This window comes from Lipophrys pholis (assembly GCF_963383615.2).
Source record: "Lipophrys pholis genome assembly, chromosome: 8".
In the NCBI taxonomy this organism is placed as follows: Eukaryota; Metazoa; Chordata; class Actinopteri; order Blenniiformes; family Blenniidae; genus Lipophrys; species Lipophrys pholis.
The window spans coordinates 28,484,365-28,499,899 of record NC_137630.1 but is presented as its reverse complement, the minus strand read 5'-3'; the positions used below and the strand labels follow the sequence as shown (position 1 = coordinate 28,499,899).

The window sequence follows — 15,535 nt, the reverse complement described above, 5'->3', positions numbered from 1 at the left end:
ATATCTGTGTGATAAGAAAGAAATAGAGTGCAAACTGATTAAATTGGTGGTTACAGGCTTTGGTTTCATTGCACCGGACTCGCCTCAGAGCAGTAGTCACACAGGCTGACCGCACGCGGCTGTTCATGCTATTCACATGACTCAACTTTAGTATAATGAGCTCTGCTGTGAAGTGGTGATTCAATCTGCGTCTCCTTCACCGTAATGAAGAGGATTACTGAAATACCTTACGGCTCGATCGGGCTGCTGTTTTAGTATAGTCTCCTGAACTGTTTGCCCGTCGTGTCATGTAAGATTACTTGGTTCTGAGTTTCAATTTACAACAAATAGTCACATTTAAAAAGTTACATCAAGAGAGTTGTTTGCAGGATTATAAATATATATATTTTGGAACCTGTGAAACGTTATGTATATACTTAATCCTTTATGGAAGAATCATAGTAATTTGTAAGTTGAAAATTAAAGTTCTACATTTCAATAATTCAACATACACATGTGGGTTTTTTTTTGGTCCATTTAATATTTTAACATTATTCATCTATTTATCCAGTGCATTTATAACATCATCTCTGGTTTATTTCCAATCACTACCAACATTGTCATGCGAAAATATAAAATATTGTCACGGTTATTATCTTGTTTTTACATTACTGTCACAGTTGTTATTGTTTATAATAGTTTATTATTATTGTTTGTATTCTTTTGTTACTCTTAATACTGTCCACTTGCTTTATGGATTTTGTAATGTCTTGTCTTGTCTTGTCAGATGATTGAACTTGCTGTAGGTGACGATAGAAAATTAGAAGCTCGAAATACTCTGCTTATCCTGCATCCACATGTCCTGTCTGTCACCCTCCACAGATTTAAAGAAAAGCACAAGTGTCTTTCCTTCCAAGCTTCTTCCTCCGTCCAGTTTCCCCTCATCGGCATCGACTTCTCCCCCCTGACGGAGTTCCCGTGTCGCAGCCATGCCAAAGAACACCAAGGTGACCCAGCGGGAGCACAGCAACGAGCCGGTCACCGAGTCGGTGGCCGACCTGCTGTCCCTCGAGCACCCCATGGACTATAAGAGCAGTCAGATGAGCATGGGCCTGAGTCCGGGTTCCACCGCTCCGGTCAAGGCGCTGCTCCCTTCCCCTGACCCCGATGCTGAAGACGGCCGACCGGCGTGGAACAACAAGCTGGAGTACATCCTGGCCCAGGTGGGCTTCTCTGTGGGGCTCGGTAACGTCTGGAGGTTTCCTTACCTGTGCCAGAAAAATGGTGGAGGTAGGTGGATGAATGTCTGGAGATAGAAATGTGTTTATTTTTGCAGGTCACAGGCAAAACTTTCTCTGCTTTCTGGGGGTCCGTTTCCACGACAACGGTGCTCGGAGCCACTAAAAACACAACGTTTTTGAAACTAGATCCCAAGGTGGAACTTCTTGACCAGTAAAAACGTAACTTGCTGGAAACGCTCAGGCTTCGCCTCCACGTCGAAACGCTGCTACTCCAGAGTATCCGACGTAAATAGCTCTTCTGCACATTTGCGAGAAGATAGACAGTAATATCAAGTCTCATGCAACTGTCAAACAAAAGGAAAGACTGAAACTCTGAAAGACATCCGACAAACAGATTGATGCTTTAGTAACCGATATATTAGAATTTAACTACAATTTAATTCTACACAGAGCCTTTCTGTGGTAAACTTTGATATGTAACTCATATAGGAAGACATATTCACTGTAATATGTACTTGCCTCCTTGTTTTGTTGTTTAAGTTTGATTCATACAGAAAATCTCTTTGGCTGTAGATTTCAATAGAGCTCTTATCTTATCTTAATGTTTGTGTCAGTGCACTTCTGTCCAGTAGTAACGATCATAGTACTAAACCCATATGAAGAGCTGTCAAAACCGTCCTCTCCTCAGATCTGTCGATTTTAAGCTCTGAACTGAAATATTTCTGCACAAATTTTCCTAATCTTTAAAGCTGAGAGGACAAGATACCTTCATGGCTCAGTCTTAACAGTATGACTGTTGTTTTAAGGAGAAATAACCTCTGTTTTGGTGAAGTAATCCTGTTAGAAGTTGGGTATTTCCTATAAAAAAATGTTCACAGTTGATACAAGCTGCTGCTCGGATCAGATTATTAGATTAGGAGTAGGTACATAGACACTCACTCTTAACCTACATTCTTGTTTTACAAACCTTTGTATTTAGCTGGGTTTTTACGGATCAGTAAACAGCGAAGCAGTACAAGACAATAAGAACAATGTTTTCAGTGTCATGACTCCCAGTCCATATTCTCCTGGGACTTGGTAGTTTTATTTTGACAGTCACCGTATTAACAATCCAACTTGGTCGTCTGTCCACTAGAAAGTCTGTGTTCTCCCGTTGTTAACATTTATAGCGTATTGTTGTCTGATCATGTGTGTGGTTTAATTACAAAAACAAACAACAGCACCCACTAGTGGCCCAACATGAAAACTACATAATTTTCAGTGTTTTTGCCGTTGCCGTGTAAATTGACATCGTTTTCAAAACGGCGCAGAACTTTTCCAAAACCAATAGTTAGAAGCAATGCATTATCACCTGAAACGTTGTCGTATAAACGGGGCCTTCAATACACACAAAACAGGATTTAAAATCTAAACAAGATCAAGAACCAGGATGACAAAACACAACAACACAGGTATGAGCAGATAAACAAGTGCTGCTGAGGCCTGGAAATCAAACTTTTAACTTTATTTTTTCATTAGAAACATGATTAACGTCATTCATTCAGTCTGACGTTTAGGTTTCCCCAGTGAGCTCTGCTTTTCTGTGTGAAGTGAGTCGTTGTTTAAATTGACTGTCATTTACTGTGTGCGGTTGGCTGTATGGTAATGAACCCTTCCTTGCTGTACTGCGATCAGCTCCAGGCGGATAAGTCGGACACGGCGTATAAGAAAAAGGATGGATGGGGGGGTGGAGGAGTGCCGCAGTCTGTTGTTATGAAGCTGTGGATGAAGGACGCGGTTCTCCTCCAGGAAGCCGAGCTGCTGTGAGCGGACTAGTAATTCAAGAATTTGCACAGACTCGACACGTTGGCGAACAGGTCGATAGCTGATATGGTGGCAGGTGTCTGCACAATAGAAAATCGTTATGCACACCTCCAACCAATCCTCTTTTTTTGCTTCCTATATTGCAAACATACGGCTCCATCCGAAGAGAGTCAACGTGACCATCTTTCTTTTCACTGGAAATGATGGAAAAGTTTAAAATAAACCGTGAGATCCTCCAGTTTAGTCGTTCTTTGCTTTTGAAGCAGTTTTTTTTTTTTCTTTTTTTTTTTCTGAAGGGTTTATCTCTTTAGTATTATGATTTACTGGTATTATGATGAGCTGAGGGGGTGGCGATGACTAAGATGGAGGAAGTGGAAGAGTAAATACTGATTTCCTGGGCTTTCAGACGTTGGAGCCTGGTGTGGGAGGCGTGTGTAAAGAGGGGATTTTTGAGATGTGCAGTAACAAAGCTGAATTTGTGTACATTTGCACATTCTAATCACAGTGTGTGAATATATTTGCGCGCAATAATGAGTGTGTATCCCCCATTGAATCTGCACTCAGTGGGAGGTGCTGCTTTGTCTCGCCTGGACTCGTCCGAGAGATTAGGACAAACTGTTTCTGTCACTGCTCCATTATTTGCCATCATCTGCCTGTTTTTCTCAGTGAAGTTAAGGCAGATTTTCATTTTTTAATCCTCTCATTACAAGGATGAAAGTCACGCTTACATGCTCCTTCACGCAAGATTATCCTGTTTTACAATTATAACTTGGGTCTCTTATATTGATTGCATTTCTCTGTAAATCCACTTTAACATTTGTTTTCACACGTTAATCCAAACTACGTATCACGTAAACTAATGGAGACGACACGTGTTAATTATAGGCATCAGGAATGAAGGGAAAAGAGAAAGTATCAGAGTTTACGAGAAATTCAGACTTTATTTATTGTGCTGAGTCGATGGGCTGCTCAGGCGTGTTTTGATGTATTATTACAAATATGATAAAGGTGACAACATCAAAAGAATTTTATTTTATTTTACAGTTCGTTGTTTTTATTATATAAGCTACAATAATTGTCATTCTTTGATATTGATGGTAGAAATGTTACATTCTCAAATTGCCCCTCTGGTCGTCAGAATGAAATTTTTTAATTTACTGACCTCCTTTATTTGAAATTACATTAAGGGGTAAATGAGCAGCTAAATTAGCAGAAATGCTTTTTTGCTTCGCACCAGGCAACAGAAATAAATACATTCAAACAACTATTTAATCAATGATAGCGGTTTTAAAGTTTGATTACATTGGTTTAAATCCATTTTCTATACCTGATTTATCCAAGTCACAAGGAGAACATGCAAAACGCAAAAAGGATTTTGAGTTTTGCGTCATATAACAATATAATCTTATACTTAAAATCAGGACAAGTTAATAAATAATGCACCTTACACCCAAACATTCAAATTAAGTGAATTGATTAAGTACTGCAAACTTAAATTAATCTAAAATTCCTACTTGCATATACCTCTTGAGTTTGTAAAGTTTAAAAAAAAAAAATGTGTTGCAGTTTTTTTCCCTTTAGATATGATATGACAAATAATGTATTTTCATTCTGAATGATTGGGTAGCTGCTAAACTATATCAAACAGAAAATGTACAGTCTGTAAACTCCTCACACATTATGAACAAATGTTTAAATTCGAACACCATGACCATCGCGAAAACTGAGGCAGTGATTTGCCTCAGTTTCTTTGAGTTCTGTTAACTTATCTTGGTTCAGTGTTCATATTCCCTGGCTGGTTAAATATTGTAGGAATCATAAAAGATAAATATGATGCTCATAATTATATAAGTAAAAGGACGACTTCAAGGCTGCTGCACTTTTTGTGTGCATGGTATCTATTGCAGAAAGAATCGGCTGTTACGGTAATTTCTGTCTCTCCGAGTGACTGAAAGTTGCACAAAAATTCTAGAAGATTATTCACAGCTTTACCATTTTAAGGAGCCACACTGTAGCCCGGATGCAGTCTGGACGATATGAAACATCTCATGGGGAGTAAAACAATAAAACTGATCCCTTCATACGTCTCCTCACTCAAACGTTTCGTCTGTTCTGTTTGTGTCTGCTGCTCAAAATAAACCAGAGCGAGCAGAACGGCACACAGCAGACGTGACTGTGCAACTTAACGGTGTTTTTAGTCAAATGTCGCCGTGGAAACGGTCTGCTTTTCCCCATCCGCGCCCATCTCTCCGGCGGTGGAGGGCTTCGTCGCCGTCGTGCCCTTCATATCGTGATGTCAGCGGGACCGGACGTGACTTGTTTTTCCGCGAGCGTCCCCGTGAAAAGACACGGGCGTATCAGATGAAATGATGAATGGAGGTTCGAAATGAGGAAGAAAAGCAGAGAAATGATAAGAGATGTGAACGGCAAAACAGTGAAACCAAATTTAACATTGTCTTCACAATCAGCCTCACGACACGTGGATGTCAAACATCCGACAGACGGGCGTCACAATAAAGCCCCCCTGCTTGTTCTCCCCGTCTCAGGAGCGTACCTGGTGCCCTACTCCATCCTCCTGCTCCTCATCGGCATCCCCCTGTTCTTCCTGGAGCTGGCCGTGGGGCAGAGGATCCGACGCGGCAGCATCGGGGTGTGGAACTACGTCTATCCGCAGCTTGGGGGCATCGGGGTGTCCAGCTTGATGGTGAGTGTGCCGTGTAATTAACCGGACCTCCAGTTACTGAATTATGTAATTACGCAGGCTTCGCATGCTGTCGCTAATGTCTTAATGAGAGCCTGTAACTCAGCGGCGCCGTGGGGACGAGCTCAGGCTCCGACACGTTCCAGTGCAGTGACAATGCTCGTCATATAGATATATATATATATATATACAGCGCCAATATAAGTGACTGATGGAGCAGCTTTGTGTAATAAACCCACAAACTGTTTTTACTGAATTTGAGAGAGCCGGATCTGAAGATTGGACCCGCTAAATCCTCAGCGTTAAACATAAGGATAGTGGACCAAAACCAACCCGCGAGAGGCTCCAATCTGGTTGAAACCACCAAGCAAATGGTAAAAATGTAAAAAAAAAAAAATAAATTAACAAATTTCTTTAAGAGTAGCGGACACAACACAACACTGAGATATCAGTGATGCTGTCATGAAAGATATCAAATTAGTTGCTATCAAACTGTCGCAGTGTAAAAACAAGCATAATGCAACAGCTATAGAAGGTTTTTTTGGTATTTCACTGTATTTTGCACCGGAAGGTTTCATTAAAATTGGCTTTTTGTTGGCACTGTCGTCATTTTTGGTAGTAAATGTTTGCTTTTTGCAAAAATATCGACATTTTCATCAGTTATTCTCTGAGCCACAACAAAGAAAACCCGTGAAGTATAAATGTAAAGCTTATAACGGCACTATTTCACCGATTACTCAGGAGGATATTGGGCCCCTGAACTGAAATGAAGTGCAAAATTCTTCACATCTTAAAAGACAGTGGCTGATTCACTGGTGAAAATGTAGAGCAGTCATACAAACACAGTCGCTCCACATGACAGTCGGAACTCGAGAGTATCAGGAGGCTTCAGCCAACAAAAGGACGATTTCATAAATTTAACCCATTCATGAGCGGCGGCTGTGAGCTGTGGACCACTGGCCATTCCCTCACAGCGTTTACACAGTGTGTTGAGTTAGTGTTAGTTTTAATGCGTAGACATTTGTTATTCAGCATTAAACTCAAAATATTGTTGATTCTGTTGAGAGACATATTCTTTCTAATTTTCCTCCGTTTTCTTTGTTTAATAAAAAGTTGTTTATGTTCGGCGCAGAGGCGTCAAACACGTTTTAATTCGGGCTCCACATACAATTTCATCTTGAGTGGTCTGAACCGGTAGAATAGTACCATAATAACCTTTAAATTCAAACCATAAGGTTTTTCTTTGTTACTATGGAAAATGACTACAATCTCCACATTCAAACAGTGAAATGTTCCAAAAACTTTTCCTATAGCTGTTGCATTATGGGTATTTTTTTACAAACTCACCCTGACAACGGGGCTTTGAGGCTAATCCCAGTTCGCTGTCTTTCATAGCAGCATCACTCAGCTCGAGTCTCAGTGTTGCCTTGTGTCCACTTCACAAGTGTAATCGTTAATTCTTACATTTACATGATAAGAAAAAGCCCCGAGTAAAATAAATGTAGATTTGCAGTTCTTTGATCGCCTGTTGTCATGATTAACACCCTCATGTGGCTCCAGACAAAAAACTCTTAACAGAGTAAATATTTCCGTCTGTGGTGTGGCGATTCAAAGCCTTCATTATATTTACTGGGTGTGGACCACCAATAACACATCGTGATTAAATTAATATAGAACCACATTGTGACTCATATGATTAGATTATTTGGACTCAACATTTACTTAGTAGAGTGAATCTTCCAGATGAATAGAATGAATCTTGTGGAGTTTTTTTTTTTTTTTTGAATAAAAAGCAGATTATTAGTTTTTTACTGTCATTTCTCTTTAAATGAATTAATTTGTCTCATTGATGTTTAACTGTTGAAATGATGAAACAATTAATGTCTCATTGGTGGAAAAACCAGATAAACAAATAACTGAAGCTGCCCAGCAACAAGAGATCGACTTTATAGGTTCGTAAACAGATATAGTTATAATACCTTGTACAGATTAAATCAAATGAATAATTCTACATCACTGACTCTGCTACCTAGAGATGATTCACGTGATTTTAGTTGGACGTTGCCGTCGTTACGTGCTGTTCAAAGACAAGCGGACATGCTGGGAAGTTTTGCAGACTCCATCTGCCCGCTCACATTATCGCCTCCTGTTGCGACAAAGCGAGCAGCGTTGGCGTAATCTGTCCCCGTCATCATCGTCGGGGTGGTGACCCGTCACGGTCCCATCCCATCAGCGTCGCCGGCTTAAAAACACACCCGGCCTTTCTGCGCGTCACTCATCCTGATGGCGAATTCATCAGCGTAGTGGGAAGGGCTGGAGAGGCGGCGCCCGGGAGGGCAGTGAGGCGTGCGCTCGGCCGGCGGCAGATCCAGGAGCTATAAATACCTTCCTCGTAGAGGAGCCCAGCCGGGGCCGTGAGCGCAAACAGCTCAATAATTCATATGTAGTCTGACTTAAGCTGTGAGCTCGGTGTTCCGACTGAAGGCGAAGCTTTCAGCTCCGCACGCCGTTTGTTCCCTCTGCTGTTTGGCCTTTGCATGATTGTTGAGTTCTGTGCTCTCTCTCTCTCTCTCTCTCTCTCTCTCTCTCTCTCTCTCAGGTTTGCGGTTTCGTGGGCCTCTATTATAACGTGATCATTGGCTGGAGCATCTTCTACTTCGTCCAGTCCTTCCAGTATCCACTGCCTTGGGCTGAATGCCCCCTGCGAAGAAATGGAACCCAAGCCAGTGAGTCCATGATACGAAAGAAAACACACCAGAGGGCACTAAGGGGGGGGTGGGGGTCTAAAGGGCTCCTTCTTCCCAGCTCTGACTTGTTCCCCTCGTGAGGAACACCAAAAAATACAAACTGCCTATTCCTACATGACAGTCCGTCCTCCAGTAAAGCGCCTGCAGAGCTTAGATCCGCCCTCGTCCTCTCTGGACCAGTCCTGCACCTCATCCCACAGGGCAGCGGCTTGTCAGATCGCATGAGCCGGCCAGCAGGCTCAGCAAGCGGGGCGGCGGCGGCGGCGGCGGGCGGCCGCCTGTGGTGGAGGCACATGCATGTTCTGGCAGAGCGAAGGGCGACGTTCACCAGCGCAAACATTCAGGACGCCGACTCTGTTTACCGTCAGGAATGCTGCGTGGCGTCCAACGCAAATTAGTGGACGCTTTGCAAAGATGGAAAGTACATTTACTGAAGTACTTTGCGTATACAGATATAAAGTAGTTGGTATTTATTTATAAAAAAAATAAATAAAAAAATAGTTTTTTACTCCAATGCGTTTATCCGACGGTTAAATTGAGGTTTCACTGGGAGTTTTTATGAATTTTAAGAAAGATGACAAACATATCAGACACATACGTCACAATCTCAAGACGTTTCAAACTGGGGTTTTTTGCTCATCAGTAGCTCATCTGCTTTTATTTTCAGGCTTCGTGGCGCCTCAGTAAAGTCGTATTTTGTCCTTTAATGAGACTTTACAAAGTCGTTAACCGTCTTCCCACCAAGTGAGATGAATTAGATTCTAAAAGAAATTGTCCTAGAGCCAGTACAACGAGGGGAGACAAAATATTAACTTGATCGAATCAAAGAAATTACACCGACGTCCGAAACGACTTGCATTGTTCTCTGACTCTATGACAAATGGAAAATCCATCATTGTTGCACAGTGTGAGTAAAACCTGAAGTATTTTCTGTAAATGAATTAGTACTAACTAACGTTTTTTAACAATTTTTTTGTTGTAGTTGCTTTTTAATGTGCCGCCTCCATCGTCATTGAGCGCCGTTCACATCCGTTCTCTCTCTCTTTTGCTTCCCTGTTGCTGTGATAGTTGTGGAGCCAGAGTGCGAGAAGAGCTCGGCCACCACGTACTTCTGGTACCGTCAGACCCTGAACATCACCAGCAGCATCGACGACACCGGCGGCCTGAACTGGAAGATGACTCTGTCCCTGCTGGTGGCCTGGATCTTGGTGTGTCTGGCCGTCATCAAGGGCATCCAGTCCTCCGGGAAGGTATTGAGCACGAAGACGAGAGTAACATCCATCGCAACCGCTGTTTTATTCAGCTTTTGAGGGAAGGTGCTAAGATGTTCATCATCACGATCTATTCTTGGATCCCGTCTATATCACAGAGGAGAGGGACGTGCAACATTAATACGCTCAAACTGAACCGAGAGTAAACCGGTTCAGGGTGCAGATGGAAAAAATTCTCTTGTTTGGCGACATTTGCAACAACATCCTGTAATCTCCATCCAGAGAATGAGTCATGTACCACAGCGCGACGTCCAGCCCGCAGCCCCAGTGACAAAATACACAAGAGGAGAGCAGATCGCCAAAGTCTGACACGGTTTTTTAAACACTTAACTCGCTGATCCGATTATCGTCGTCAGTGCAGCGAAACAGACACCGCCAAACACTGTAGGCCACATCTCTGACTTCGAGGACTCGTCGTCACATTCGGTACGGTTTCACAGAGTCAGTGTGTGTGTGTGTGTGTGTGTGCGTGCGTGCGTGCGTGCGTGCGTGCGTGCGTGCGTGCGTGCGTGCGTGCGTGCGTGTGTGTGTGTGTGTGTGTGTGTGAGAGCAGCACCTCTTCCTGCATGTGTGAAGCGTGTCCATGGAAACACTGTGATGTGCTCGTCTCTCTCTCTCTCTCTCTCTCTCTCTCTCTCTCTCTCTAGGTGATGTACTTCAGCTCCCTCTTCCCGTACGTTGTGCTGTTTTGTTTCCTGGTCCGAGGCCTGATGCTGAAAGGAGCCGTCGATGGGATCGCTCACATGTTCACCCCGAAGGTGAGAGGAGATCTCTGGCCAATTCGAGCAGCAAGCCCCCGTGTAAACCGGTTTTATTGTGCATACTCGGATATCGGATATCAGATCCGAAGGTTAGTTACTGGAAATGATCATGACTCCCTCCTGACAGTAAAACTGAGAAATGAAACATCACAATGACATATTTCTTATGCAGGAGTGGCTGATCCATTTTACAGAGCTGCATCAGTCGACTGAAAATAGGCTCCTAAGCTATTAGTGCAAAAAAACAAACATGGAGATCGTTCTTAGACTAACTACAAATGTACTAATTTTAGGTTTATAAAACTGTCAGACATAAAAAAGACATAAATTCCTGTCATTCAGGCTCATTCATCATAAAAATTATATAAATATCCACATCGGGTGAAGTGTTGTGTCTCCCTCTAGTGGTGAATTGTTGTGTTGCAGTTAGAAAATCACATCATGTATGTTCAGTTCTCTCTGTATCCAGTTGCAATTAAACGTGATGATTACATACATTTAAGTTGAGTTCAAAATGATTTCAGTTTGTATTTATTAAATCTAAAAAAAGGAAAGTTTTTCATTTTATTGTATTTTTTTTAGATGCTCCTTAATTTCTGCCTTCCTGATATGAGGAAACAAAACTGAAGGTTCATCTTATGCTGGACTGCAAGAGGACTGAATATGTACATTTCACTTCAGTTGAACTTTAATGATATTAGCTCAGTTTACAGCAGAGATAAAGCGCTGTACTTTAACAGAGAAAATCCAACTATCCTATTTTGTGGTAAAGAAAAACTCAATTTGACCATAAAGAAACCTGCAGCAGCTGTGTCGTCCCAGTAGGGAGTCAGGAAACGAAAGGACGGAGACAGACGCTGATCTTCACTGCCTTTTGACATTTTCTTTCCCCTCATCAGCTGGAGAAGATGCTGGAGCCGCAGGTGTGGCGAGAAGCAGCCACGCAGGTCTTCTTCGCCCTCGGCCTGGGCTTCGGCGGCGTCATCGCCTTCTCCAGCTACAACAAGCGAGACAACAACTGCCACTTTGACGCAGCGCTGGTCTCCATCATCAACTTTGTCACCTCCATCTTAGCCACTCTGGTGGTGTTCGCCGTCCTGGGCTTCAAGGCCAACGTCATGAACGAGAAGTGTGTGGTTGAGTGAGTGTCTCCTCCGATCCAGCTTTTTATTTATTTTTTTTCTTGACCAGTTTTTTGGGGAAATGTTGACTTGCTGACGCACGTCGCTCTTCTCCTCGTCTTCCCCCGCAGCAACGCTGAGAAGATCCTGGGCTTCCTGAACACCGGCGTGCTGAGCAGGGAGCTCATCCCTCCTCACATCAACTTCTCCCACCTGTCCACTGAGGACTACGCAGAAATGTACGGCGTCATCAAGACGGTGAAGGAGGACAGCTTCGGCCAGCTGGGCCTCGACGCCTGTGTCCTCGAGGACGAGCTCAACAAGGTGAGTGGGGAACGCCTCCAGTAAGGTCAAACGTTTGTAATGGAGGTGGAACACGTGTGTCAAAGGAAAGGCTGTGGGTGTTATTTTGTTTTAAAAAACAAAAAGCAGAGCAGACTCACTTATTTAGCTGTTTTTGTATTTATAGATGAAGATTATTTTTTTGAAGAAGTTCAGAATTCTCACATTTATTTCCTGCAGCATTCTTTTTTTTCCTTATTTTTAATGTTCAACAACAGTTTACTTTGATTAAGTGACACTAAGTGGGAAGGAAGTCACTATGAAGGAGATTTATTTGAGTTTTGAACCACAGTCCCAATGATGCAGTGACATCTATACTCTGCTGGAGGTTTTTATTATTACATTTCTATTCCTACTCGTGTGGAATTGTTTGTTTTTTTCCTCCACATGTCATAACATGGTTCAGCGCTCTAAGATAATTACACTGGAATTGATACTTTATGAAGAAACCTGAAATGATAAATAAGAAAATGCCCCGCCCCTTTTGTTAACGATTTGTATTCGATGCTCCTGTTGGATTTCATCATTATTCTTCAAGTCTTCAGTCTGCACCTTTTTTATGTCAATCTGCGAAGCCTTTTCCTGTTGTGGCGGCTCAGCGTCCATCCCACAGAAATGTTTTGAAGTCAGACTCTCGTGTTGGAGTTTTTAAAGGCTCCTGACTCAAAGTGCTTTACGCCTTCAAGCGCACCTCCAGGTCTGTTCCATAATGAATGAACCTAGAAATGGAAGTTGGGCTGGTGAATCATTTCCTCGCTGTTCATTAGTCTTCATTAATCACCGTTGACGACCTCCTCCTCCACCTCCTCCTCCTCCTCCTCCTCCAGGCGGTTCAAGGCACCGGCCTGGCCTTCATTGCCTTCACAGAGGCCATGACTCACTTCCCCGCCAGCCCTTTCTGGTCCGTCATGTTCTTCTTCATGCTGATCAACCTGGGCCTGGGCAGCATGATCGGCACCATGACGGGAATCACCACTCCGATACTGGATGCTTTTAAGATCCGCAAAGAGATCCTGTGCGGTGAGTCTTTATTCTCACGATGCGCCACGTTTCCTGCTGCTCTAGTTTTTTTTGTTGTTGTTGTCGTCGTCTGACCGGGTATTTCTTCTTTCCATCAGTGGTTTGCTGCATCATCGCCTTCCTGCTGGGTCTGCTGTTTGTGCAGCGTTCGGGGAACTACTTCGTCGCCATGTTTGACGACTACTCTGCGGGTTTGCCTCTGACTGTAGTGGTGATCCTGGAGAACATCTCTGTGGCCTGGATCTATGGCACCAAGAGGTGAGCCCACGAAAACCACCCGACGTCTTCTCTGGGCCGGCGCTGCAGTGATGGCCCGAGAAGCCGTTAGACTCACAATCTTTTCCCGTCTCTTTAAAGCAGCCCTTTTCCTTGACATGTAAGATGACTCTATTTAGTGGAAATCCGTCACGTCATTTCTGCTGCTTGATCTCTGCCACCTTAACAACCTTCACCGTCATTCAAGGGGGAAAAAATAGGCAATAGGAAACGTGCCCACCGGGGGGATTCAGAAGAGGGTATACTGTATGTAATGCTGACTAAAGAATATATGCTTATCAAAATATACCCTGGACTACACCACTGATCTGAACAGCCAGGTGCCTTCATATAGACTGAATATTTACTCCACAGTTTTAAAGATGGGCTTCCCAAAAATAATCACATCATCTGTCCTTCCTGTCAGTAGTCGGTACAAGAATTTAAAAAAGTCATAAATCATCATAAATTCCTTAAATATCGAGGACAGACAACTACCTGCAACATCACCAACATCCAAGGACTTTCATGCAAAATAAAGCAGCACACATCCTGAATGGAGGATGGAAACCTATGAGGTTTTTTGGGGTTTTGTGTTTTTTTGGGAAATGAAATGCTGATATAAGTGGGCCTCTTGGACTTAATAGTCATTTTGATTGTTTGTTATTGGCTGAAAATGATTATTTGAGATAAAGGGCCAGAATATATAAGTTTAATCTTCGTTTTGCTCCCTTTCATTCAGAAATTTGAAAACTTTTGTTCTGTATTGAATTGTTTAGTTTTTTATTTTTTAAAATGGATGAAATAAACTAACCTAAATTAAAACAATGGGCAAGATATTTCAATGAAGCATTAATTTTAACAAGGACGAGCAGAAGTTATGAACACAAGTAGATTTGAGAAGATCAAACGTAAGATTAAAAGAGCAAAATACAAATACAGAATATAACAAAACAAAACAAGAAACAGACAAAAATCCAATAAATCAGTCAATAAAAAGAACAATACAATACAATTTTATTGTTTTTCTACTAACAATCATTATTAATTGTTGTATGATGAAATAATAAAAAATTATTTATCTGAAAATAGTTAATAAAAGAGCGATACAGGAAATGACAAACAGAACATGATAAGAATACAGTAAACAATGGGACCGTGCTGTGGCCCGATGGTAGGAAGGCCCCTGGTTCATGTTGGATTTCTCCTCATTTGGTTTGTGTTAATGCGTCTTCAGGTTCATGCAGGATCTGGAGGACATGTTGGGCTTCCGGCCGTACAGCTTCTATTACTACATGTGGAGATACGTGTCGCCCGCCGTCCTGGTGGTGCTCATCATCGCCACGGTTATAGAAATGGCCGTCAGTCCTGCAGGTTACAATGCCTGGGTGGAGGCGGAGGTCAGTAACCACTTCTTTCTCGCCATGTGTGTAAATCTAAGCTGCCGAAACCATGAAGAGAGCTTGGAAGCAGTGGACACCACGGTGTGCACACCCTAACCTCCTACCGTCTTTTATTCTCAGGGCTCAGAGCGTTTCCATAGCTACCCTCCGTGGGCTTTAACCATGGCGTACTCCCTCATCGTTGTCGCCATGCTGCCTCTACCCCTCGTCTACATCGCCCGCCACTTCAACTTGATCTCCGACGGCTCCAACAAGCTGTCCGTCTCCTACCGCAAAGGCATGATGAAGGACATCTCCAACCTGGAGGAGCAGGACGAGCAGCGCTTCATCCTCAGCAAGAACCCCAGCGAGGCGCCGTCCCCCATGCCGGCCCACCGCGCCTACCTGGGGCCCGGCGGCACCCAGGAGATGACCAACACCAACTACGGCACCAGCACCAAGACGGGCTACCAGAACATCGGCTCCCCCGAGTCTGAACTATGATCCGCTGGGGAGGAGCTTCTCCCGTCCAGTAAACCCTCGGCGCCGGCGGATTGAGGGATTAATTCACAGCATTCATCACATCTTAACCCCCCCAGAGATACAGAAAATACCTCTGTCGCTCTTTCTCTGCTCCATCGTCATCCTCACCTGTGGTTCTTCCCCCTCACAGCCCCAGAAATATTGTGTGACATGTGAGCCTCAGCAGATACGACAGCAGCCTCCATCTGTCAGGGTAGAGAGAGATCGTGAAGGTATGTGGTTAGGGTTAAGGTGTGGACAATGCTGAAATGCTTTAAATGTTCAATCCTGCGTGTTCAACCCGCCTGTGCTTCTTTGTTCGATTGTTGTGTATGTGGGGACGGGATGGAAGGAGATGCATAAAGAGAAAACGCTCATCCTGTCCAAATA

The 15,535-nt window shown here is 43.2% G+C and overlaps 1 protein-coding gene across 1 annotated transcript; it reads left to right on the top strand.

Annotated features, from left to right (window-relative positions):
* Nucleotides 1-968: 968 nt before the first annotated feature.
* Nucleotides 969-15,127, top strand: slc6a17 (solute carrier family 6 member 17; the record flags this gene model as incomplete). Its single annotated transcript, XM_080468774.1, has 11 exons — nucleotides 969-1,269; nucleotides 5,570-5,727; nucleotides 8,324-8,450; nucleotides 9,540-9,721; nucleotides 10,390-10,500; nucleotides 11,403-11,644; nucleotides 11,756-11,948; nucleotides 12,794-12,986; nucleotides 13,085-13,244; nucleotides 14,479-14,641; nucleotides 14,765-15,127. The coding sequence occupies 11 exons, from the start codon at nucleotides 969-971 to the stop codon at nucleotides 15,125-15,127; spliced, it is 2,193 nt and encodes a 730-aa protein (XP_080324900.1).
* Between the last annotated feature and the right edge of the window lie 408 nt (nucleotides 15,128-15,535).